At 44.5% G+C, this 26,669-nt stretch overlaps 1 protein-coding gene across 1 annotated transcript in view; it reads right to left on the reverse strand.

Annotated features, from left to right (window-relative positions):
• Nucleotides 1–26,669, reverse strand: part of MTUS2 (microtubule associated scaffold protein 2) — a 957,846-nt gene that overhangs the window by 61,716 nt on the left and 869,461 nt on the right. The window contains exon 9 of the mRNA XM_069759018.1: nucleotides 15,762–15,976. Coding sequence (XP_069615119.1) covers nucleotides 15,762–15,976 — 215 coding nt within the window. The remainder of the gene's footprint in view (nucleotides 1–15,761; nucleotides 15,977–26,669) is intronic.

Consider the following 26,669-nt stretch of genomic DNA (forward strand, 5'->3'; position numbering starts at 1 on the left):
CAGCACCCGAAGAGGAGGCATCCACTTCAAGGATGAAAGGCCTGCTGGCCACAGGCCGATGAAGAACAGGAGCAGATGTGAAGGCCCTTTTTAGGGAGAGAAAGGCGTCTTCTGCCTCCGGAGGCCAAACATTGTGAACCGCTCCTTTCCGGGTAAGAGCGGCAAGAGGCTTGGTCACAGAAGAGAAATGCGGAATGAATTGTCTATAGTAGTTAGCGAAGCCCAAAAATCGTTGGATGGCCTTCACTCCAATAGGACGAGGCCACTTAAGTACAGCAGATAGTTTCTCAGGATCCATCTCCAACCCCATGTCAGAAATAATATATCCCAAGAAAGGCAAAGAAGTCTGTTCAAACAAACACTTCTCGATCTTTGTGTAGAGGCGATTCTCCCAAAGACGCTGTAGAACCAGACGAACACTTCTGTGAGAGGACAAGTCGGGTGAAAAAATAAGGATGTCGTCAAGATATACCACCACACAAGAATACAGTAGATCACGGAAGATCTCATTTACAAATTCCTGGAAGACCGCTGGAGCGTTACAGAGACCAAAGGGCATGACCAGGTATTCATAGTGGCCATCCCGGGTGTTGAAGGCAGTCTTCCACTCGTCTCCAGCGCGAATTCGGATCAAATTATAGGCTCCGCGTAAATCTAGTTTGGAGAAAATTCGGGCTCCTCTCAGTCGGTCGAAGAGTTCAGGAATCAGCGGTAGGGGATACCTATTCTTGACTGTGATGGCATTCAGACCTCGGTAGTCTATACATGGCCGAAGGGATCCATCTTTCTTCCGGACGAAGATAAAATCGGCTCCAGCTGGAGAAGAGGACTTCCGGATGAAACCCTTGGCTAAATTCTCTCGGATGTATTCTGACATGGCTAAGGTCTCTGCCGGAGATAACGGATAGGTTCTTCCCTTGGGAAGGGTAGATCCAGGAATTAACTTGATAGGGCAGTCATAGGCTCGGTGTGGAGGAAGAGACTCCGCCTCCTTTTTATCAAAGACATCGGCAAACGAGAGATAGGCAGAGGGAAGACTAGGAAGATTGACGGGTGCTTGGGGAAGACCTGGACGGGAGACGGACAGCAGACAACGTTCATGACAACCATGACCCGAGCGGAGTATCTCTCCAGAGCGCCAATCAAGAACTGGCTCATGCGACCTGAGCCAGGGTAGACCCAAGAGCAGAGCGTGAGAAAGATTAGGCAGAACATAAAATGCTATCTTCTCCTGGTGTAGAGCTCCAATCTGCATGTCCAACTCGAGAGTGACCATCTTGATGGAAACAGGTAGGGGTCTGCCATCCACTGCAGAAATAAAACGCGGAGTCTCAAGAGTAACCACAGGTATCTGAAATTTGTTCACCTCCTCCTGCCGAATGAAATTACCAGCGGCACCCGAGTCCACATACGCCTCCACAGACCTACGCTCAAGACCTACAGAAATCAAAGCTGAAATAGTTAGGGGTAGAGAGGAATTTGAATCACCTAGGAAGGCCTCTCTTACCTGGCCTAGGTGGAGGAGTTTCCCGGCCTCTCTGGACAGGAACGCAAGAAATGATTTACCCCTCCGCAATAAAGACACAAGCCCTGCGCCAACCTCTCCTTGCGACGCTGCTCCGACAACCTAACTCGATCCACCTGCATAGGTTCAGGAGCGGAAGACGCAGAGGACTTGACCGAGGAGGAACCAGGCACCCAATTAGTCCTAAAGGATCTCCTCTCCCTGACTAATTCTCGAGAGCGCTCCTGGAAACGTAAATCAATACGTGTGGCCAGGGATATAAGGTCTTCCAGGATAGTAGGGGTATCCCGACCTGCGAGCTCATCCTTAATCTTGGACGAGAGCCCTCTCCAAAAAGCCCCTACCAGTGCCTCGTTATTCCATCCAAGCTCAGAAGAAAGTGTCCGGAAACGGATGGCGTATTGTCCAACAGTAAGGTTCCCCTGTTGAAGATTAAAGAGGGATTCAGTGGTAGATGCCACCCGACCTGGCTCATCAAAGACCTTACGAAATGTGTCTAGAAAAATCTGTATGCTGGCAACTACCGGGTCATCCCGCTCCCATAAGGGGTTAACCCAGGACAGAGCTTCTCCCTCGAGATGGGACACAATAAAGGCCACCTTAGCACGATCAGAGGGATATTGCTGGGGTAGGAGCTCAAAGTGTAGACGGCACTGGTTCAAAAAACCCCGACACAATTTGGGATCGCCGCTGTATCGAGGGGGCTTTCCCAAACGAGGAGGAGGAAGGGGTACAGGATCTCGATGAGAGGCAGAAGCAGCGGCGGCAGACTGAAGAGAGTGAAGGCGGTCGTCAACCGACGCCATGTAAGTAAGAATATGGGACTGGGTATCTCGCTGCTGTGCGAGCTCCTGCTGGAGTCCCACCAGCAGAGGGGCGTTACCAGGATCCGAAGTCTGTAGGGCGGTTAAACGAGAGTCCATAGACTTCATAACAGACATAATACGGGTCTGATTCTCCCGTAAGATCAACAACTCCTTCTGGGTTACTGCGGAGGCACCAGCGGGGTCCATGGCCTGATTGTACTGTGACGATCTGACTGCACTTTGATGTAATCTGAGCGCAGTCCTATAGTGACCGTGAGAACGGAAGACTGATACAATCTGACTGCACTCTGATGAAATCTGAGCGCAGTCCAATAGTGACCGTGAGGACGGAAGAACCGGACAGAGAGTGGACTGTTGTGAATTCTGTGGCTGAGTTCACTTCTGTGGTCACAAGTGGTATTGCAGTCTCTGGGCTTCCTCCCTCAGGTGTTTTGGTGAGCTCGTTGGCTGCCTTGCTATTTAGCTCCACCTGAGTCTGTCTTCCTTGCTCCTTGTCAATGTTCCAGTGTTGGATCTGAGCTACTGCATCTTTCCTTGGGCCTGCTGCTCTGCTAGATAAGTGCTTCTAGTTTGTTTTCTGTTTTTTCTGTCCAGCTTGCTATTAACTTTTGCTGGAAGCTCTGAGAAGCAAAGGGGTGCACCGCCGTGCTGTTAGTTCGGCACGGTGGGTCTTTTTGCCCCTTTGCGTGGTTTTCGTTTTAGGGTTTTTTGTAGACTGCATAGTTCTCTTTGCTATCCTCGCTCTGTCTAGAATATCGGGCCTCACTTTGCTGAATCTATTTCATTCCTACGTTTGTCTTTTCATCTTGCTAACAGTCATTATATGTGGGGGGCTGCCTATTCCTTTGGGGTATTTCTCTGAGGTAAGTCAGGCTTGTATTTCTATCTTCAGGCTAGTCAGCTCCTCAGGCAGTGCCGAGTTGCATAGGTAGTGATAGGCGCAATCCACTGCTGCTTATAGTTGTGTGAGGATAGATCAGGTACTGCAGTCTACAGAGATTCCACGTCTCAGAGCTCGTTCTATTGTTTTTGGTTATTGCCAGATCTCTGTATGTGCGCTGATTACTGCACGCTGTGTTGCCTGATTGCCAGCCATAACAGTACAAGGAGCCACACCAATGATTCCCAATAGAGGGAAAAAAGAAATCCTGACATCATTTTTTTTTCTTAGCTCTGTCTTCAGTCTTTTTTTTCCCCTAGACATTAGAGTGCTTCAGGACACAGCTGTGGACATGGATATTCAGGCTCTGTGCTCCTCAATGGATAATCTCGTTGTAAATGTACAAAAGATTCAAGATACTATTGATCAGAAATCGATGCTAGAACCAAGAATTCCGATTCCTGATTTGTTTTTTGGTGACAGAACTAAGTTCCTGAGCTTCAGAAATAATTGTAAGCTATTTTTGGCCTTGAAACCTCATTCTTCTGGTAATCCTATTCAACAGGTTTTGATTATTATTTCTTTTTTGCGCGGCGACCCACAGGACTGGGCGTTTTCTCTTGCACCAGGAGATTCTGCATTGAGTAATGTTGATGCATTTTTCCAGGCGCTGGGATTGCTTTACGATGAGCCTAATTCAGTGGATCAGGCTGAGAAAAATCTGCTGGCTTTATGCCAGGGTCAGGATGATGTAGAAGTATATTGTCAGAAATTTAGGAAGTGGTCAGTACTCACTCTGTGGAATGAATTTGCACTAGCGGCTTTGTTCAGAAAGGGTCTCTCTGAAGCTCTTAAGGATGTAATGGTGGGATTTCCTATGCCTGCTGGTTTGAATGAGTCTATGTCCTTGGCCATTCAGATCGGTCGTCGCTTGCGCGAGCGTAAATCTGTGCACCATCTGGCGGTATTGTCTGAGAGTAAACCTGAGCCTATGCAGTGCGACAGGACTATGACTAAAGTAGAACGGCAAGAACACAGACGTCTGAACAGACTGTGTTTCTATTGTGGTGATTCTACTCATGCTATTTCTAATTGTCCTAAACGCACTAGGCGGTTCGATAGCTCTGCCGTTATTGGTACTGTACAGTCCAAATTCCTTTTGTCCATTACCTTAATGTGCTCTTTGTCATCGTATTCTGTCATGGCGTTTGTGGATTCAGGCGCTGCCCTGAATCTGATGGATTTGGATTATGCTAAACGTTGTGGATTTTTCTTGGAGCCTTTGCGGTGTCCTATTCCGTTGAGAGGAATTGATGCTACACCTTTGGCCAAGAATAAGCCTCAGTACTGGGCCCAGCTGACCATGTGCATGGCTCCTGCACATCAGGAAGTTATTCGCTTTCTGGTACTGCATAATTTGCATGATGTGGTCGTGTTGGGGTTGCCATGGCTACAAACCCATAATCCAGTATTGGATTGGAACTCTATGTCGGTAACCAGCTGGGGTTGTCAGGGAGTACATGGTGATGTTCCATTTTTGTCTATTTCGTCATCCATTCCTTCTGACATCCCAGAGTTCTTGTCGGACTTTCAGGATGTATTTGAAGAGTCCAAGTCTGATGCCCTACCTCCGCATAGGAATTGTGATTGTGCTATCGATTTGATTCCTGGTAGTAAATTCCCTAAGGGTCGTTTATTTAATTTGTCCGTACCTGAACACACCGCTATGCGCAGTTATGTGAAGGAGTCCCTGGAGAAGGGACATATTCGCCCATCGTCGTCACCATTGGGAGCAGGGTTCTTTTTTGTAGCCAAGAAGGATGGTTCGCTAAGACCGTGTATTGATTACCGCCTTCTTAATAAGATCACTGTTAAGTTTCAGTATCCCTTGCCATTGATTTCTGACTTGTTTGCTCGGATTAAGGGGGCTAGTTGGTTTACTAAGATTGATCTTCGTGGTGCGTATAATCTGGTGAGAATCAGGCAGGGAGATGAATGGAAAACGGCATTTAATACGCCCGAGGGTCATTTTGAGTATCTGGTGATGCCGTTTGGACTTGCCAATGCTCCATCTGTTTTTCAGTCTTTTATGCATGACATTTTCCGTGAGTATCTGGATAAATTCTTGATTGTTTACTTGGATGACATTTTGATCTTCTCAGATGATTGGGAGTCTCATGTGAAGCAAGTCAGAATGGTTTTCCAGGTACTGCGTGCTAATTCCTTGTTCGTGAAGGGATCAAAGTGTCTCTTCGGTGTGCAGAAAGTTTCATTTTTGGGGTTCATCTTTTCCCCTTCTACTATCGAGATGGATCCGGTTAAAGTTCAGGCCATCCAGGATTGGACTCAGCCGACATCTCTAAAAAGTCTGCAGAAATTCCTGGGCTTTGCTAATTTTTATCGTCGCTTCATCTGTAATTTTTCTAGCATTGCCAGACCATTGACCGATTTGACCAAGAAGGGTGCTGATTTGGTTAATTGGTCTTCTGCTGCCGTGGAAGCTTTTCAGGAGTTGAAGCGTCGTTTTTGCTGTGCCCCTGTGTTGTGTCAACCTGATGTTTCTCTTCCGTTCCAGGTCGAGGTTGATGCTTCTGAGATTGGTGCAGGGGCGGTTTTGTCACAGAGAGGTTCTGGTTGCTCAGTGTTCAAACCATGTGCTTTCTTTTCCAGGAAATTTTCTGCTGCTGAGCGTAATTATGATGTGGGCAACCGAGAGTTGCTGGCCATGAAGTGGGCATTCGAGGAGTGGCGTCATTGGCTTGAGGGTGCTAAGCATCGCGTGGTGGTTTTGACTGATCATAAGAACCTTACTTATCTTGAGTCTGCCAAGCGCTTGAATCCTAGACAGGCCCGTTGGTCGTTATTTTTTGCTCGTTTTGATTTTGTGATTTCATACCTTCCGGGCTCTAAAAATGTGAAGGCGGATGCTCTGTCTAGGAGTTTTGTGCCCGACTCTCCGGGGTTATCTGAGCCGGCGAGTATCCTCAAGGAAGGAGTCATTGTGTCTGCCATCTCCCCTGATTTGCGGAGAGTGTTGCAGAAATTTCAGGCTAATAAACCTGATCGTTGTCCGGCCGAGAAACTGTTCGTCCCTGATAGGTGGACTAGTAAAGTTATCTCTGAACTTCATTGTTCGGTGCTGGCCGGTCATCCAGGAATCTTTGGTACCAGGGAGTTGGTTGCTAGATCCTTCTGGTGGCCATCTCTGTCGCGGGATGTGCGTGCTTTTGTGCAGTCCTGTGGAATTTGTGCTAGGGCTAAGCCCTGCTGTTCACGTGCCAGTGGGTTGCTTTTGCCCTTGCCGGTCCCGAAGAGGCCTTGGACACATATTTCGATGGATTTCATTTCTGACCTTCCCGTTTCTCAAAAAATGTCGGTCATTTGGGTGGTCTGTGATCGCTTTTCTAAAATGGTCCATCTGGTGCCCTTGGTTAAATTGCCTTCCTCCTCTGATTTGGTGCCTTTGTTCTTCCAGCATGTGGTTCGTTTACATGGCATTCCTGAGAATATTGTTTCGGACAGAGGTTCCCAGTTTGTCTCGAGGTTCTGGCGAGCCTTTTGTGGTAGGATGGGCATTGACCTATCTTTCTCCTCGGCCTTCCATCCTCAGACTAATGGCCAGACCGAACGAACCAATCAGACCTTGGAAACATATCTGAGATGTTTTGTTTCCGCTGACCAGGATGATTGGGTGTCATTTTTGCCGTTGGCTGAGTTCGCCCTTAATAATCGGGCCAGCTCGGCTACCTTGGTCTCTCCATTTTTCTGCAATTCTGGGTTCCATCCTCGTTTCTCTTCAGGACAGGTTGAGTCTTCGGACTGTCCTGGTGTGGATTCTGTGGTGGACAGGTTGCAGCAGATCTGGACTCAGGTAGTGGACAATTTGACCTTGTCCCAGGAGAAGGCTCAGCTTTTCGCTAATCGCAGACGCCGTGTGGGACCCCGACTTCGTGTTGGGGATCTGGTTTGGTTATCTTCTCGTCATATTCCTATGAAGGTTTCCTCTCCTAAATTTAAACCTCGTTTTATTGGTCCGTATAGGATTTCTGAGATTCTCAATCCTGTGTCTTTTCGTCTGATCCTCCCAGACTCCTTTTCCATACATAATGTATTCCATAGGTCGTTGTTGAGGAGATACGTGGCACCTATGGTTCCATCTGTGGAGCCTCCTGCCCCTGTTTTGGTGGAGGGGGAATTGGAGTATATTGTGGAGAAGATTTTGGATTCTCGTGTCTCTAGACGGAAACTCCAGTATCTGGTCAAATGGAAGGGTTATGCTCAGGAAGATAATTCCTGGGTTTTTGCCTCTGATGTCCATGCCCCAGATCTTGTTCGTGCCTTTCATGTGGCTCATCCTGGTCGGCCTGGGGGTTCTGGTGAGGGTTCGGTGACCCCTCCTCAAGGGGGGGGTACTGTTGTGAATTCTGTGGCTGAGTTCACTTCTGTGGTCACAAGTGGTATTGCAGTCTCTGGGCTTCCTCCCTCAGGTGTTTTGGTGAGCTCGTTGGCTGCCTTGCTATTTAGCTCCACCTGAGTCTGTCTTCCTTGCTCCTTGTCAATGTTCCAGTGTTGGATCTGAGCTACTGCATCTTTCCTTGGGCCTGCTACTCTGCTAGATAAGTGCTTCTAGTTTGTTTTCTGTTTTTTCTGTCCAGCTTGCTATTAACTTTTGCTGGAAGCTCTGAGAAGCAAAGGGGTGCACCGCCGTGCTGTTAGTTCGGCACGGTGGGTCTTTTTGCCCCTTTGCGTGGTTTTCGTTTTAGGGTTTTTTGTAGACTGCATAGTTCTCTTTGCTATCCTCGCTCTGTCTAGAATATCGGGCCTCACTTTGCTGAATCTATTTCATTCCTACGTTTGTCTTTTCATCTTGCTAACAGTCATTATATGTGGGGGGCTGCCTATTCCTTTGGGGTATTTCTCTGAGGTAAGTCAGGCTTGTATTTCTATCTTCAGGCTAGTCAGCTCCTCAGGCAGTGCCGAGTTGCATAGGTAGTGATAGGCGCAATCCACTGCTGCTTATAGTTGTGTGAGGATAGATCAGGTACTGCAGTCTACAGAGATTCCACGTCTCAGAGCTCGTTCTATTGTTTTTGGTTATTGCCAGATCTCTGTATGTGCGCTGATTACTGCACGCTGTGTTGCCTGATTGCCAGCCATAACAGTGGACCCTCTGGGTCACGGTACTGATACACCCAGGGACGAGCGAACCCGCGATGACAACCCCTATACAGGGATAGTTGGGGAGCAGGCCTGAGGGGAACAATACCGCAACAGCTGGCACCAAGAGGGACGGCTCTGGAAAGGACAGAAGGGACAAACCAAGGTAGACAGGCTGGGAAAACGGAGGGAAGACAGGAGGAGAATGAGCCTGAGAACATGGACCAGACTGGCGCAGAAAAGGATCTGAACCAGACAGGGCCAAACGAAGGTACAAACTGCAGACAACAATCAGGCACCTCCATTATGGAGGCGAGGCCTGATATAGCCCAAAGAAGTACCTGATTGGAGGAGACAGGAGCAGGGAGGGTCCGAAATGGTTAACTGGAGGAAGAAGTGCACGCCCGCGTCCTAAGGCGCATGTGTGGAGCAGGTACAGGACGGGAGGGAAGAGGAGCGCGCACCCCACGCCGAAATCCCCGAGCAGCAGGAAGAGGACGCGGGGAACCGGTGCGACACTGAGGGCGGCGAGGAGAAATGGAGAGAGCGGGACTGATAGGAGAAGCATCAGAGGAGGCCGGTATGACAGATACCCTCAAATGAAAGCTGAAAGTCTGAACTTCAACTGCATCTGAATTGTTTTGTTTAAAACTCATTGTGGTAAAGTCTATAACCAAAATTAGAAAAATGTTGTCTCTGTCCAAATATATATGGACCTAACTGTATATACACTACTCACAAAAAGTTAGGGATATTTGGCTTTAGGGTGAAATTTCACAATGATCCTAAAATGCCCTCTAACCTTTTCAAGTGAACTTAATGTGACCATCTCTAAACCTTTGAAAGCCCATGTACACTTGTTCAATGTTTCAGTACTTTTTGCACAACTTGCTGTTCTCTAACAAGGAGCTTATTGGCAAAATTCACAACAGGTGTTTGATCCATGAATCGGCCAATACATTTTGTTGTTCAATTAGAATTGGTAGTTAAACCATCCTCCTCATCATGCTGTTCACATTTTGACATTATGAGACCAAGACTACAATTGATGATCAGTACCTCGCCATTGTGAGGCTTCAAGCAGGATGTTCTCAGATGGAAGCGGCCACTGAGCTTAAAGGTACTGTCACACTAGACGATATCGCTAGCGATCCGTGACGTTGCAGCGTCCTCGCTAGCGATATCGTCCAGTGTGACAGGCAGCAGCGATCAGGCCCCTGCTGGGAGATCGCTGGTCGGGGAAGAAAGTCCAGAACTTTATTTCGTCGCTGGACTCCCCGTAGACATCGCTGAATCGGCGTGTGTGACACCGATTCAGCGATGTCTTTGCTGGTAACCAGGGTAAACATCGGGTAACTAAGCGCAGGGCCGCGCTTAGTAACCCGATGTTTACCCTGGTTACCATCCTAAAAGTAAAAAAACAAACACTACATACTTACCTACAGCCGTCTGTCCTCCAGCGCTGTGCTCTGCACTCCTCCTGTACTGGCTGTGAGCCGGAAAGCAGAGCGGTGACGTCACCGCTCTGCTTTCCGGCTCACAGCCAGTGCAGGAGGATAGCAGAGAAGCAGAGCGCAGCGCTGGAGGACAGACAGCGGTAGGTAAGTATCTAGTGTTTGTTTTTTTCTACTTTTAGCATGGTAACCAGGGTAAACATCGGGTTACTAAGCGCGGCCCTGCGCTTAGTTACCCGATGTTTACCCTGGTTACCAGTGAAGACATCGCTGGATCGGTGTCACACACGCCGATCCAGCGATGTCTCCAGGGAGTCCAGCGACGAAATAAAGTTCTGGACTTTGTTCAGCGACCAACGATCTCCCAGCAGGGGCCTGATCGTTGGTCGCTGTCACACAGAACGATTTCATTAACGATATCGTTGCTACGTCACAAATAGCAACGATATCGTTAACAATATCGTTATGTGTGAAGGTACCTTTAGAGTGTCACAGAGTCATCAGCAGGTTGTATCAGAGATACAGATAGACTAGAGGTGTCACAGAAAGGCAGAGAAGTGAATGTCCTTTGGCCACATCCCACACTGATGACTGCTTCATTGTGAACAATGCCCTTCCGAACCGGTTGATGAAGGCCAAACAACTCCAGGCACATTTAAAGCAGGTGGTAGACACCCAAGTGTCACGGCAGACCATTCTAAACCATTCATATCAGCGTAGTCTGTGGGCTAGATGACCTGAAAGGGTACCTGACCACACCACCAGGCACAAGCGTCATCACAGGGAGCATCTACGCTGGACTAGGGACCAGTGGGCCTCAAATCTGTTCCCTGATGAAAGTTCATTCACGATGATCAGAAATGATATTGGAGATGTCAAGGAGATCTCTATGCATCTGCCACTTTTGTCAACGGACGAGCCTTTGGTGGTGGTATTACAGTGTGGGCAGGTGTGTCTAGTAAACACAAAACTGTCCTACACTTTATGAATGGTACAGTGATAAGCCCCTACTACTTAAATAACATCATTAATCTAGTCATTGTGCCTCTGCACGAACAACACAGACCTAATTTCATCTTCATGGACGATAATGCTCCAGCTCATCGAGGTTGCATCAAAAGCCAAATATCCCTAACAAGTGGCGGTAATATCAGTGCACCCCCATAGTTGTAATCGGGATTACCGGTTAGTTAAATGTTTCACGACCCCTGAGCTGAACCCTTAGCTACACCTCTGCTTGCAGGGCTGGGGTCCTGTGTTGAAATCCCACCAAGGACAACATCTGCAAGGAGTTTATGTGATCTCTGCTTTTCATGGGTTTCTTCTGGGTTCAGACTCATTTCACATAAAGAACTAGTAGCTGAAAAAAAGAGAATTGTTTTGTGGGTGCCTGAGTATTGCTGATGTTTGCCATATGCAGATGTTGTCTGTTCAGTGTTCGGCATCGTTGTATGGAAGGGTTCGTAATGTTCTGTAATCTGATTCTCTATATCTGTGGGGATCAATCAATGATGAATTGCTGCTGTATTATTACTGAACTCTTATCGAATAGATCTGCTCGTTGTCAGGGTGTCAGATATTTCCAATTATAGGGCACAGGCATGTCTCCACGCATTTCACCCCCGTAATATATGAACTGCTGGCAGCTACATAGCATCAGTATTTAGACATGTCTATAAATGATAGATTAAGGTGCGGGTATTAAAAGCTAGCTATATATTCCTCCGGGAGGGTGCAGCACATGTGAAATGAACATCCATCATTCTGGGTAATACAAGTGTTACAAGCAGAATCTACCGTAACACATAATTACCAATTACACAGGGAATGCTGCTAATTATGAGTACATATGGCAAGTAAGTCACTGTTATGGCCAGCGAGTCTTATTTCCTACTGAGAGCATGAGGAAGACTTCTGAGAATCTACCATATGATATCATGTGGTGTCCTAAATGCAGGGACCACAGGCAGTCGATTAGATCCGAGATCATCAGAAAGTCAAAGTGTTACGATACTGTGCTCTGACTTTGGGAACATTGCAAGGAACGGCATTGCCAAAAGTTCTGAAACAATAAGGTGTAATGAGAATAATGGATAGAGGAGACCTCATTAGTGGTGGATTCTCATACACGTTGCTCAATTGTGGGTCCACCCATAGCTCTTGCTTCATTCTGCATCAAATTATTTTCTTTGATTCTTAGAACCTTAGGATATTTTGCACTGCGCCGTTTTATTCGACAGACAACATGCTCGCTGGTCTGCTGTCATTCAAAAGCCTGTTTACACAGGCTGATGTGGCTTCGGATATACACTAAATAATGAAATAATGGATCATTCATTACACACAGGCTGCCATTGTTCTCGCCACCGCTGGTTTTGTTACACAGAACGATGTGCTGCTGAGAACGATGATCTTTTGTACATCACAAATTGACAAAATAACATTTTGCTCATTCACCTATTGATCAGCAGCCTGTTTAGACTACACAATCATTGGGAAACTAGGGTTCCTAAGAAAGCTCCTTCATATTAATCTCGCAGGCTAAATGGTCCTTTAGTTCACGTTCCCAGATAGCAAAAATGCAGCTTCTGACACGGAATATTTTCACTTGCGAAAACGCAGTTGTGTTTTATAGCATCAGCATTGTGAAAGTAGTTTTAACCCCTTAACTGTGAATTGTGAGAACATTTCCATTTAACTCATACAATTAAAACGTCATCAAAATGGACAATAAGAGTAATCTCTCGCATGTGTTGTATAAATTTTGGAAATGCTTTACCTGTCTCTATTGTTTGAACATGATCCCTGAACCTGACGAATAGATGTCTGATCGTTTTTTCTTTGTAGAAAAACCCACAGAGGCAAAAGATGTGGGGAACGCATTGGGGGGAAAAAAAAAGAAGAAAAAACTCACCTTTAATTTTGAGTATGGTCCTATGGATAAAATGATATGGTCAACCATGAAACATACTGGTGTTTCTTAAGTTGTGATGCAGACTTGCAAGAAGTAGCGTCACTAAGTCCATTAATACAGTATGGGCGCAGCAAAAATTTCAAATATCTGTTAGACCAGAATCGCCTGAATAGTAGTTATTTCTCTTATTGTCCATTTTGATGATATCTTAATTTTATGAGTTAAAAGGAAATGTACTCACCGCCTGCTCAGACTCGTGGAATGATACTCAGACCCGAAATGGCCGTCGTCTGCACAGCCGCACCCGATACTCCTCTCCTCGCTGCAATGTTTTAAAGGATTTGAATAAAGAATGTCCGTTTTATCTTCACTGGTGAGTGCCGCTAACCTTTTCGTCTTTTGTTTACACAAATGTCGGACCAGGTGTTCAGTCCGCCACCCCAATTTAATTATAGTATTATCAGTACTTTTCTTTTTCATGTATGGAGCTGAGCCCGCTTCATATCTGGGAGGTGCCAGATGTGTTATACACCGATTCGTTATAGTAGCGACATGTTTGAAAACAAGGACTGGCACGACTTCTGCTACTGGATTGGCAGTGAACAGGAGAAGGGAGTGTTATTTTTTTTCCCTAGGTCTTTTAGTACTTTAGAAAGTAGAAGACACAAATTTATACATACCAAAGAAGATATTTTACTTTGGATGTTTTTCTAAAATTGTTTAAAAATTTTCTGATGAATAATGTTGTAATTGGTAATAGTGGTCAGAGGTTCATTTTCTGACACAAACCTCCAAATGCCCTCCTTAGTGGGTGTTTAGGTGCTCAATGTTTATAACTATGTAGAATATGTAGAATAACCAGAGAAATAAAGATTGTCGACATAGTGAGTGTGAGTATGGTCAAAACCAGACAAGAATGAGATCCAATAGTGGTCAGGATGAACAATGAGCTGAAAATTATTGCGGAGCAAAGAGCCCCTGGTTCCCTGCTCGACATTACCTATACAAGCCTCAGGCCTATGCAAGGCCCGCAGCTACCGAGGACTTCACCATCCTATTACAGGCAGCCACCTGCCCCAGAAGAAGACAGAACATCGAGCCACGCGTCGAGGGAGCAGAGACAGATGAGACATTGGCCTCTTTGTCCGCTGTGTGAAAAGGACCACTTTGAAGCCACTATTATTGAATTACGGACATTACTACTCTATGGGAGCCACAAAGGATGCAATTGTTAATGGACAGAGGACACTTGGGGGAAATTATTAATGTGTGGGTGTCACATAGGGGGACACTTAATGTTTGGGGCCACAAAGAGGAAAATTTTTACTCTATACATTACAGCTGTATGAGAGAAGTAAATAGTAGACATTACTACTATATGGTGCCAGTGTTAGGTAATTGGAGGGCATTACTACGGTATTTGGGCACAAAAGGGAATTCTATTACTTTACTGGGGTCATAGGCATATCTGTAATATATTATTTTTGGGGAAACTTATTATGGGATTGAACAAAATGGAGGTACTCTTACTGCGTAAGTGAGGGGAAAAACTGTAAAAAAAAAAAGATCTAGAAGTGATCAGCCACAGATATCTGTTTGTTACATTCTGCACCGTTGAGTCCTGTCAGGAAGAAGACATGTGCCAGACAAATTTTAGACTTGAGTAAGGCTGGTTTCACACTTGCGTTTTGATCTGCAGCGTTTTAAATGCAAACGCATTTGGTGCAAAAACGCGTTTAAACGCTGCGTTTTTTAGGCGCATGCGTTTTTGCATGTTTTAACGCAAACGCGGCGTTTTGACGCGTTTACAAGCGTTTTTTTCCTGCGTTTTTGAAATGCATGATGAGAAGTGTGTACAGCTGCCAATCATCAAAATCAACTAGAAAACCCACTATAAACAGAAATACCTAGGGTTAGGGTTAGGGTTAGGATCCCTAGTAACCCTAGGGATCCTAACCCTAACCCTAAAACACAAACTCTAACCCTAACCCTAACACTAAAACACAAACTCTAACCCTAACCCAAACTCTAACCCTAACACTAACCCAAACTCTAACCCTAACCCTAACACAAACTCTAACACAAACTCTAACCCTAACCCTAAAACACAAACTCTAACCCTAACACAAACTCTAACACAAACTCTAACACAAACTCTAACACAAACTCTAACCCTAACACAAACTCTAACCCTAACCCTAACACAAACTCTAACACAAACTCTAACACAAACTCTAACCCTAACCCTAAAACACAAACTCTAACCCTAACCCAAACTCTAACCCTAACCCTAACACAAACTCTAACAAACTCTAACACAAACTCTAACCCTAACCCTAACCCACAAACTCTAACCCTAACCCAAACTCTAACCCTAACCCAAACTCTAACCCTAACCCTAACACAAACTCTAACAAACTCTAACACAAACTCTAACCCTAACCCTAAAACACAAACTCTAACACTAACCCTAACCCTAAAGCACAAACTCTAACCCTAACCCTAACACAAACTCTAACCCTAACCCAAACTCTAACCCTAACCCTAGGGATCCTAACCCTAACCCTTGGGGTTAGGGTTAGGATCCCTAGGGTTAGGGTTAGGGTTTGGGGGTGGCTTATCAGTGTGTATTCTTGTGTTTTTCTATAAAAACGCATGCAAACGCATGTGCTTAAAAACGCATGCGTTTTTTTGCGGCAAAAAAACGCTGCTAAAATTACTACATGTTGCATTTCTGCAATACAACGCATGCAGAGAAAAAATGCATGCGTTGCAAAAACGCATCAAAACGCATGCAAAAAACCGCATGCGTTTTTAATGTTAAGTATAGGGGAAAAAAACGCATGCATTTTTTTGCGTTTTTTAGCGCAAAAACGCAAAAAAAAAGCGCAAATGTGAAACCAGCCTAAGACATAGCGGTACAAAGTGGATATTTTATTCCTATAGGTAAGGACTATTCTCCCCTTACCTGTCCCATTCCAAACAATAACAGACTTGTACTGACCTGGCCTTGGTGTTGGGAGCGGATCTGGAGTAGTTGGGAGCTCTGCTCCAGCCGCAAATGCTCCATTTCTCTATCATATTGATGCTGTAGTCGCTCCTTCAGTGACTGCAATTCTTCTTGCTGATGATGTTCCAGTTTCTTCACTTCATTATCAAATTTGATTTCCAATTCCTCCTTCTCTTTTTGTAATTTCTCGCACCTCGTTGTGTTGAAGGCTAAAAGATTAAAGAGGAGCAGTAGAGTACATGAGAGATTATCCAGAAACTTCATCAGATTGCAGCTTACAAAATCAGGAGGACTTCTTCCCTTACAGTATACCATGCTATGAATGACATGATTAATACTCCAAGGTGTGACAGATTAGTGGCCACCACATAACCACAAGTCTGCACACAATTACCTTACACCTTGCAACGGAGCGCTCCTGATTCCAAAATGAAATCCTTCCGATCTTCTATGGAAACAGCACAGAGAACGCACACCAGGGACCACCTCATCAATTACATTTAAAGACCACCAGAGAGCTGGTTACAGGACCCTGATACAGGAAAGCTGTAAGAACTTCACTAACTATATGATTCTTATAATGCAAAAGATATCCTGGTGCAGAAGAGTCTAATTCATTACCTAACAATACAAATAATGGCTTTGTTGCATTACATTCACTTTCTACGCCATGATCTCTTGCTTGAGTGTTAATTTAAGAAAGGTTTTATCTGCGCCACAGCGACAGCCACAATCCCAGTAAAAGACGACAATTACAAACATCCATTAGAGTAACGGCCAAATGATTCCCATTTAGGGTTTTCCTAAGAACCCAACACAGTCACCGTCCTCTTAAGTGACATCCACCAACAAGACGTAACTCACTTTCATTCTCAACCTTAGAGCCATGTTCACACGTTCAGTATTTTACCTCAGTATTTGGAAGCCAAAACCAGGAGTGGGTGATAAATACAGAAGTGGTGCATATGTTTCTATTATACTTTTCCTCTGATTGTTCCACTCCTGGTTTTGGCTTACAAATACTGAGGTAAAATACTGACTAAATACTGAACGTGTGAACATGGCTTTACTTTACACGTCCGTGTTTAAAAACGGTACTAGTGCCATCAGTGTTTTGCATTAATGTGTCATCCGTGTGCCCGTGTTTACCATCAGCGTTTTTCCGGTATGGTTAAAGAAAGAATTGAATTACACAGCTTCTCATATGCTTTGCATGGAGGCCATCCGTACGTTTTTCATGGACCCATAGACTTTTATTGGCCTTTGTCATCCATGCTTCCAGAAAAAGACTGGGTTATAATGGGCACGTGAGGAATCTGTGAAAAAAATCACATATACTGCAAGCATGGATATGTGAAAGAGGCCTTAGCTGTAGGCTGCATCTCTGGGTTTTTTCTACGGGTGACGCAGCTACATGTTGATTGCACTAGTTATACGGTACATTATATGCTCTCCTCAATGTTGAAAATATACCAAGAAGGTCAAGCTGTAAATCAAGTGAAAATGTTTAAAGTTATAGTTAGACTATGCCGTATAATGGTCAGTGCATATGGAAAAGTCAGTCCATGGCTATAAAGATCCAAAGAAGAGATAATCCAGCACCGTGGGTTAAATGCTTAAAATTCTGTTATCAAGAGCCATACTTAGCTTGAAACGTATTGGCGGTTCGTAACATGTTCGGGAGATGCTGCTAAAATGTGTTTTGTTTTGGTTTTTTTAAAATAGACTCAATAAAGAATTGAAAACTTTTAACCTAAGGTGCTGGATTATCACTTGTTTGGATCAAATTTTCAGGCACCTTGCTCCAATCTGTGGTGTATGGGAGGGGAATGAAAACACATTTTTTGTAGACAAATGAAACATCAAAAATCAGATAAAATCTTGTATGATGAGTGTGGGATTCCTCCTGTGTGTCAAATTGCCAGTTATTGCAACTTGTCGCAACCTGAGAAGGGCAAAAATTCTTCAACTTTGAAACCTGCGTATCCTAGAACAAAGAACAAAGCCAAACTTGAATCCAGTGGACATCTGTCATGCACCAGTGGCCATTCTGCAAACGTGGGGTGACCCCCCACGAGGTCCAAGCCGACACTATTTCAAGAAGATCTGAGACACTGGAGACTTCTCATGGGGATAGCACGTAGCTTTTATTCCATTTTTAAAAAATACAAAACTACAAAAGTGAGGTTCATGATGCAACATTTCGGCCATAATAGCCCTTTTTCAACAAGCCAGAAATACAAACAAGAAAAATGGTTGATATGACCAAATTCTTATTATCTGTATTTCTGGCTTGAAAAAGGCCTATTGTGGCCGAAGCATCGCATCATCTACCTCACTTTTGTAGTTTTGTCATGTGTTTTTTAAAAATGGAATTAAAGCTACCTTTTATCCCTAAGAGAAGTCTTTGGTACCTTGGATGTTCCTGAAAATGACGAATTTGAATGACAGCATGAGATGCCCAAAGGCGAACCTCTGCACGACTAATCGCTAGATTACATGAACGACGCATAGCTATTTATTCTGTACTGCAAGTGAAATTAGACATCACGTGCCAAGCCTAAGTTGTCACACGGTGTCAGTCTGTAACCATCAGAAAACGTTTGCACAACAATGAGCTACGAGCCAGACGTCCAGGTACAGGTGTTCAACTTACCTAACACCATTGCTCTCAAAAGCTATCATGGTACAGAGCAAGATGGCAATAGAGGCTGGAATGAAGATCTATCTTCATTTAGAAGTCACACTTTTGTAGATGTACTGATAGCCATAGATTGGTTTGGGAATGAAACGCCCGCCAGGGGCGTGGGGTACTCGGTAACGGGTCCGTTACTTAAAGGGACGTGTCACGGCCGTGGTGACCCGGTCCATGGCCCTGGGTGCCCTTGTTAAAGGGATAGTCTTTAAAGAAATTTGTAGAAATAAGGAAAGTTTGTGATGCCATCTGTGGTATTCGGTCAGTGTGGATCAACGCTGCTTAAAGGGGTCCTCTGGGGTGATGTTATGGCAGCCGGATGGTATAACTTCCCACAGGTGAAGTAGGTCCCCATGGCTCCCGATCAATAGATGGAGGATGGTGAGTGGTGCAGTAAAGAATGAAGGATGCAGTTGTACAGTCTTTTTACCTGGTTTACTGATGGTAGCAGGTAGCCAAAGTCCAGGGCACCAGATCACAGGTACAGGCAGGGTCCAGCCTCCTTGGAAGTGAGTTCAGACTCCAGCTTTATCAGGTGGAGTTAAAAGCCTTCCTTCTAGTGCTGTGTTGTTATAGTCCCTTACTGCCTATGGCTTTATAGCAAGGTCCTCTCAGTTATCTATGTCCTTTATTGAACTGGGACACAAACACTTATGACAGGTGGCTCGAGCCTTTTTACAGGGTCTCTATCACGACCCGGGCTCTATGTGTCACTGTGTTTCCAGGGTGTTAGGGTGAACAGGTGATGTTTAATCCAGCTGTCCTGCCGGTCTCTGCTATGTGTCTTAGAGTCCCACAAAAGCCTCAGTCTTCCAGCTACCGGTGTCTGTGCTCAATCAGGGATGTAGCCCAGTCCCAGCTATTCTCCCCTGTTGTCACTCTCCTGTGCTTCTCTCTCCGGCACGTTAGCTACGGGCTGTTCTTCCTTCTGTATCTCGCTATCTAGTACCTACAGCACTTCAGGCTGTACGGCCCCTCACTCATCCTTCTGCCTCAGACTGCTCCAGTCTGCTGTCTGGCACCAAGTGACAAACTCCTCCTAACTGCCTAGCAACTGCCTAGCAACTAACGCCTCCTCCCGACCAGAGAGAGCAACTCCCCTTAAGTCGGGTGTAGAGCTCCCCCTTCTGGCCCGAAGTTAGAACGGTGTTGTATGTGCTGATTACCTGTCAAAAGGAATCCTCCATCGCTTCCAAGCATGACATCACTCGCCCTGTGAGGAAAGCAATGTCACTGTGACAACCAGGACCCTGGGGCATCACAGGAATAATGTGCGTACTGCCAAAGAGAGGCCTTTACAAGAGAATGTCTCACCAGTCTTACTCCTGGTATTATGGTGAGGGGTGGTACAATATACCATAGCTGGACCACTCTAGTCTTCATTCTAGGTACACTAACGGCTCAGCGTTACATTGATTTCTTCGTGGAACTGGTGTTATGACCATTTCTTCAAAGTGTCCCTGAAGATATTTGTGAACACAACATCACTAGGCCACATGTTGCTAGTGCTACTATAAGCAACCTGCGAGGCATAAACGTGCTACCATGATCTGTAGCATCTCCAGACTTGTCTTCTATCGAGCATATCTGGAACATCATTGGTCGGCAACTGCAAAAGAGCTGCCAGCAGCGGATTTTGATGATTTGCATTTCCAAATGCATTCAGAGTGGCAGAACATTCCTTAGACAACTAGTAATTACCTAATTGATCTTAGCCAAACTATGTAAGTGCGGGACTTCTGCATCTGACATGCTTACTTGATATTGAATATATCAAGATGATTTGAAAATACATGATTTACGGCTTCTGGACAGCCTGAAAATATGTGTGAATTCCCTAACAGGCGTTCCTCACATGTATTCAGCCTCTCTAGCAGCCATAAATCATGCAGCTGAGGCAAAGAAAACTAATTCTCCAAGCAATAACAAATACTCGGAGATCACCCGAGCGTGCTCGGAAGACCCGAGCAACGAGTATACTCGCTCATCACTAATGTCTATCCATCATATGATTTCCATAATACCATGACTTTTCCCATTGCAGACATTATTTAAACAGTTTAAAAATATATAGTTCACGTTATGGAGGTTCTGCAGTAGATGGAGCAAAGAAGTTTGGTATTAAGGTACCGTCACATTAAGCGACGCTGCAGCGTTGCTGTTTCGTCGTTGTTTGGTCGCTGGAGAGCTGTCACACAGACAGCTCTCCAGCGACCAACAATGCCGAAGTCCCCTGGTAACCGATGTTTACCCTGGTTACCATTGTAAATGTAAAAAAAAAAAAAACACTACATACTTACATTCCGGTGTCTGTCGCATCCCCCGCCTTCAGCTTCCCTGCACTGTGTAAGCCGTAAAGCAGAGCGGTGACGTCACCGCTGTGCTCTGCTTTACGGCCGGCCGGCGTTGACACAGGATGTAGGAGGAGTGCAGGGAAGCGGACGCCGGGGGACGTGACAGACACCGGAATGTAAGTATGTAGTGTTTTTTTTTTACTTTTACAATGGTAACCAGGGTAAATATCGGGTTACTAAGCGCGGCCCTGCGCTTAGTAACCCGATGTTTACCCTGGTTACAAGTGAACACATCGCTGGATCGGCGTCGCACACGCCGATTCAGCGATGTCTGCGGGAGATCCAGCGACTAAAGAAAGTTCTGGACTTCTAGCTCCGACCAGCGATGGCACAGCGGGATCCTGATCGCTGCTGCGTGTCAAACACAACGATATCACTATCCAGGACGCTGCAATGTCATGGATCGCTATCGTTATCGTTCTAAAGTCGCTCAGTGTGAAGATACCTTTATAGGAAACAGTTTAAGGATTGACTTTAGCACAATAAAATTAGGATGTCTGATCAGCATGAGCACCCTATGGTTTCACTAACATCTTCCCAAATTTTCGGAGAGTTTTTTTTTTTGCTCAATCACAATGCTTTTGCAAAAAAAAAATTATTCTTGTTCACTAATGCCAAACATAAATGTTAAAAGTGGTGACTGTGAGCAATTGTAAATGTATCTTACAAAGTCTCTAAATATTAAAAATACACTGCCACCTCCACAAGAGGTATACTCACTGCTCCAGATGAAACGCAAACCTGTAAGTCTTTTACAAGACAAAGCTAGCCACTACATACAGTATAATCTGCGATCCATATATACACCTTGCTGTGGGATTCTTGGTAGAGTGACTATTTTAGGAGAAGCCATTATTCTAATTGGAGTATATTAGAAAGTTATACAACTTTTCATAAATCCAGAAAGCCATTTTAGCTTATCCAAGAGATAGACAACCTGCTAAACCTGGTAACCTGACACTGCTAACCATCTTATCCATGTCCACCGCCCAATATGGAAGGGTTGGGCCACAAGCCCATGAACAGGGTTGGCCTAGGTAAAGCAGTGAAACTCTTTGCATCTTTGCTCTCTTCTTAATCACTAATGTTTTCGAGAAGTGAGATTGGGAAAAAACATTGACCCTTTCATATCTTATCTAAGATGTTCTCAAACTCTGAGAACCTCAGTAAATCTTCCCTATAACTGAAGGATTTGTCATTGATGTGCGCAATGTGTAATTCAAGTGTCTCCTCTCTGAACCAGTATAAGGTTCTATAAACTGATCAATAATAAAATATGAAATAGAAATCATACTTATAAATTGATGGTAAAATCTATCATAAGAACTGAATAATGAATATATTAACTAATATGGATGACATGATAACTAAATACAGTGGGGCAAAAAAGTATTTAGTCAGTCAGCAATAGTGCAAGTTCCACCACTTAAAAAGATGAGAGGCGTCTGTAATTTACATCATAGGTAGACCTCAACTATGGGAGACAAACTGAGAAAAAAAAATCCAGAAAATCACATTGTCTGTTTTTTTTATCATTTTTTTTGCATATTATGGTGGAAAATAAGTATTTGGTCAGAAACAAACAATCAAGATTTCTGGCTCTCACAGACCTGTAACTTCTTCTTTAAGAGTCTCCTCTTTCCTCCACTCATTACCTGTAGTAATGGCACCTTTTTAAACTTGTTATCAGTATAAAAAGACACCTGTGCACACCCTCAAACAGTCTGACTCCAAACTCCACTATGGTGAAGACCAAAGAGCTGTCAAAGGACACCAGAAACAAAATTGTAGCCCTGCACCAGGCTGGGAAGACTGAATCTGCAATAGCCAATCAGCTTGGAGTGAAGAAATCAACAGTGGGAGCAATAATTAGAAAATTGAAGACATACAAGACCACTGATAATCTCCCTCGATCTGGGGCTCCACGCAAACTCCCACCCCGTGGGGTCAGAATGATCACAAGAACGGTGAGCAAAAATCTCAGAACCACGCTGGGGGACCTAGTGAATGAACTGCAGAGAGCTGGGACCAATGTAACAAGGCCAACCATAAGTAACACACTACGCCACCATGGACTCAGATACTGCAGTGTCAGACGTGTCCCACTGCTTAAGCCAGTACATGTCCGGGCCCGTCTGAAGTTTGCTAGAGAGCATTTGGATGATCCAGAGGAGTTTTGGGAGAATGTCCTATGGTCTGATGAAACCAAACTGGAACTGTTTGGTAGAAACACAACTTGTCGTGTTTGGAGGAAAAAGAATACTGAGTTGCATCCATCAAACACTATACCTACTGTAAAGCATGGTGGTGGAAACATCATGCTTTGGGGCTGTTTCTCTGCAAAGGGGCCAGGACGACTGATCCGGGTACATGAAAGAATGAATGGGGCCATGTGTCGTGAGATTTTGAGTGCAAACCTCCTTCCATCAGCAAGGGCATTGAAGATGAAACGTGGCTGGGTCTTTCAACATGACAATGATCCAAAGCACACCGCCAGGGCAACGAAGGAGTGGCTTCGTAAGAAGCATTTCAAGGTCCTGGAGTGGCCTAGCCAGTCTCCAGATCTCAACCCTATAGAAAACCTTTGGAGGGAGTTGAAAGTCCGTGTTGCCAAGCGAAAAGCCAAAAACATCACTGCTCTAGAGGAGATCTGCATGGAGGAATGGGCCAACATACCAACAACAGTGTGTGGCAACCTTGTGAAGACTTACAGAAAACGTTTGACCTCTGTCATTGCCAACAAAGGATATATTACAAAGTATTGAGATGAAATTTTGTTTCTGACCAAATACTTATTTTCCACCATAATATGCAAATAAAATGTTAAAAAAACAGACAATGTGATTTTCTGGATTTTTTTTTCTCAGTTTGTCTCCCATAGTTGAGGTCTACCTATGATGTAAATTACAGACGCCTCTCATCTTTTTAAGTGGTGGAACTTGCACTATTGCTGACTGACTAAATACTTTTTTGCCCCACTGTATATACCCTTTAAGCCTAAATGTACAGTCCAGCAGACCTCAAACTCCATTTCTAGGTATTATTATAGCAGATTTATTGCTGAAATTTCAGCATGTTTTCCTTTCATTTGAATGGAACTTGCAGAAATCAATATTCAAGCTACAGGGAAAAAAAAGGCACTGATATGTATCGAACAAGATTTTCACTGGCAGAAATTTCTACAGAAAATCTGACGGGAATTACTGAAATTACTTTTAGATATTTAATACGCTGATCACACAAAGTCCTGCAGGTGGAATACCTAGAAATTAGCTGTAATCTATAGGTGAACCTGACAGTAATTGTTCAATTCTCCTACACACTAGTACAGGGGAAAAAAGTAAAGTACGTAGCCCAATAAAATTAATAGACTGGCCTAGGAGCAGGCACAGACAAAAAAAAAGGCCCTTGTGCAAGAACTGTATATGGGTCCTTTGAAGTCCAATACGTAGTTTTTTTAAATGATTTAAATAAATAATTTAAAAAAATGGCGTGAAGTCACCCCCATTCTTGATAACCAGCCAAGCTAAAGCGGACAGCTTGGATCTGGTATTCTCAGACTGGAAAGGGGCCATGGATATTGGCCCTCCCAAGCCTAAAAATTGCAGCCCGCAGCTGCCCAGAAAAGGCACATCCGTTAGATGTGCTTTGCCCAGCTCTTCCCACTTAACCTGGTGCGGTGGAAAGTGGGGTAATAGTTGTGGGGTTGATGTCAGCTTCGTAATGTCAGCTGACCTCAAGCCAAGGATTAGTAATGGAGACATGTCTATCACATGCCCCCATTACTATTAGATGTGCCAATTCTGGCGCTTTGCCCGACTCTTCCTACTTGCCCTGGTGCGTTGGTAAGTTGGGTAATAGGATTAGGGTTGATGTCAGCTTTGTAATGTCAGTTTACATCAAACCCAGGGGTTAGTAATGGACAGGCATTATAAGACACCCCCATTACTAATGCCATAGTCAAATTTAATAAAGACACAGTTTGACCCATTTATTCAATGGAAATAAAAATATCAAGGCAAAGTTATACTCTCCTTTCTGCCGATAATCCATTAATGGCCATATCGTACGACAATGGTTTGGTGAACGATCACTGAGCAGAGCGTGAGAACGTGGCTGCAGTGACCAGCAGTAACCTTAATTACATCACCACCAGTCACGCTCTGCTCAGGTATGCTGTGTGTTGACGCTGGCATGGTGAGAAGTCGCATCACTGATGCGACTGCTCAATAAACCATCCAGATTGTTGTGAGACATGGCCATTAATGGATTATCAGCAGAACGGTGAGTATAAGTTTGCTTTTTTATTTTCGCTGAATAAATGGTTAAGAGAGGATCGGGAGGTTTTATTTCAAATAAAGAAAGAACTTTACTCTGTCTGTGTCTTTATTACATTTGACTATGGGATTAGTAATGGGGGTGTCTTATAGATGCCTCACCATTACTAACTCCTGAGCTTGATGTCAGCTGACATTAGAGAGCTGACATCAACCCCAATACTATTACCCCAATTGCCACCGCACCAGGGCAAGTGGGAAGAGCAAGGCTAAGCATCAGAATTGGCACGTCTTGTGGATGTGCCATTCCTGGGGCAGTTGAGGGCTGATGTTCTTAGTCCAGTAGGGGGCCAATATCCATTGCCCTTTCCTAGGCTAATAATAACAGTCTGCATCTGTCTGTTTAGCCTTTGCTGTATAGTAAATATAGTGGGAACCCTATGACATTTTTTGGGGGTCTCCCCTATAATAACCAGTAAAGGCTAAGCAAAAAGCTATGAGCTGTATTAATACCCTGGGAACCTTTATGGCGATTTGCCCCTTTCCCAACCTAAAATAGCAGCCTGCAGCTGCCCCAGAAAAGGCGCATCTTCCCACTTCCCCTGGTGCAGTGGCAAGTTGGGTAATATTTTTAGGGTTGAGGTCAGCTTTGTAATTTCGGTTGATCAAGCCCAGGGGTTAGTAATGGAGATGCATTTATCAGATGCCCCCAACACACACAGAGTAATGTCCTTTATTTGAAATAAAAACTGCCCAACCTTCTTTTTCCCATATATTATTTTCCAAATAAAAATAAAAAAACACCGTATTTCTCACCTGTCCACTGATAATCCATATATCCCACGAAGAGCCCAACTCAGCTATATCTGGATGCATACGCGTATGTGGGAGATCGCGGGAACTGGAGTGCTTTGAACGGTGGTAGCGAACGTACCGCTGATCAGAGCTGGTATTTCCCACACTGTCACGCAGACACCAGCATTGGAAATGCAGGACATTCGGGGACCCCGTTCATTTGAATGGCGTCTGAGTTCAGGTTCCAGCTCGTATACCGTTCTGGTACCCGAACCAAACTTTTTTTTAAAGTTCGGCTGAACCTGACGGACCCGAACATCCAAGGGTCCGCCCATCACTACATGGCTACTTTTCATAGATACGCAGATATTTTCCAGTGGTCACTAAAAGCTCTCGGATATCCTGCTTCCAGCAGGGGTTGACTTTTCTTGTCGGAAAACATTGATGGAGAAAAAGCAAAACTTTGTTAAACTTGATGAACAAACAAGAAAACAAAGAAATGTTTGGAATCGAAAAAGGCTATATCAGGTAAATGTGAAGACTGCAGCGTCAGGATTGAGCAATTTATAGGCTTCAGGGTATATGACTCCTTGTTTTTGCAACTGTTTCCAAGTAAAATCATGCTGTAAGCTGTATTGCTGTCATTAATACTACTTCATGGGGGTTTAATCCCAAGGCTTTGTGTACATTCAGTGAAACGAGTACTGTCAGATATTTGCAAAAGAGCTGATCCACAGCAGAACTCTCGAATCAGTATGTAGACTGACTCTAGTCATTTAAG

Source organism: Ranitomeya imitator, chromosome 3 (genome assembly GCF_032444005.1).
Source record: "Ranitomeya imitator isolate aRanImi1 chromosome 3, aRanImi1.pri, whole genome shotgun sequence".
Taxonomy (NCBI): domain Eukaryota; kingdom Metazoa; phylum Chordata; class Amphibia; order Anura; family Dendrobatidae; genus Ranitomeya; species Ranitomeya imitator.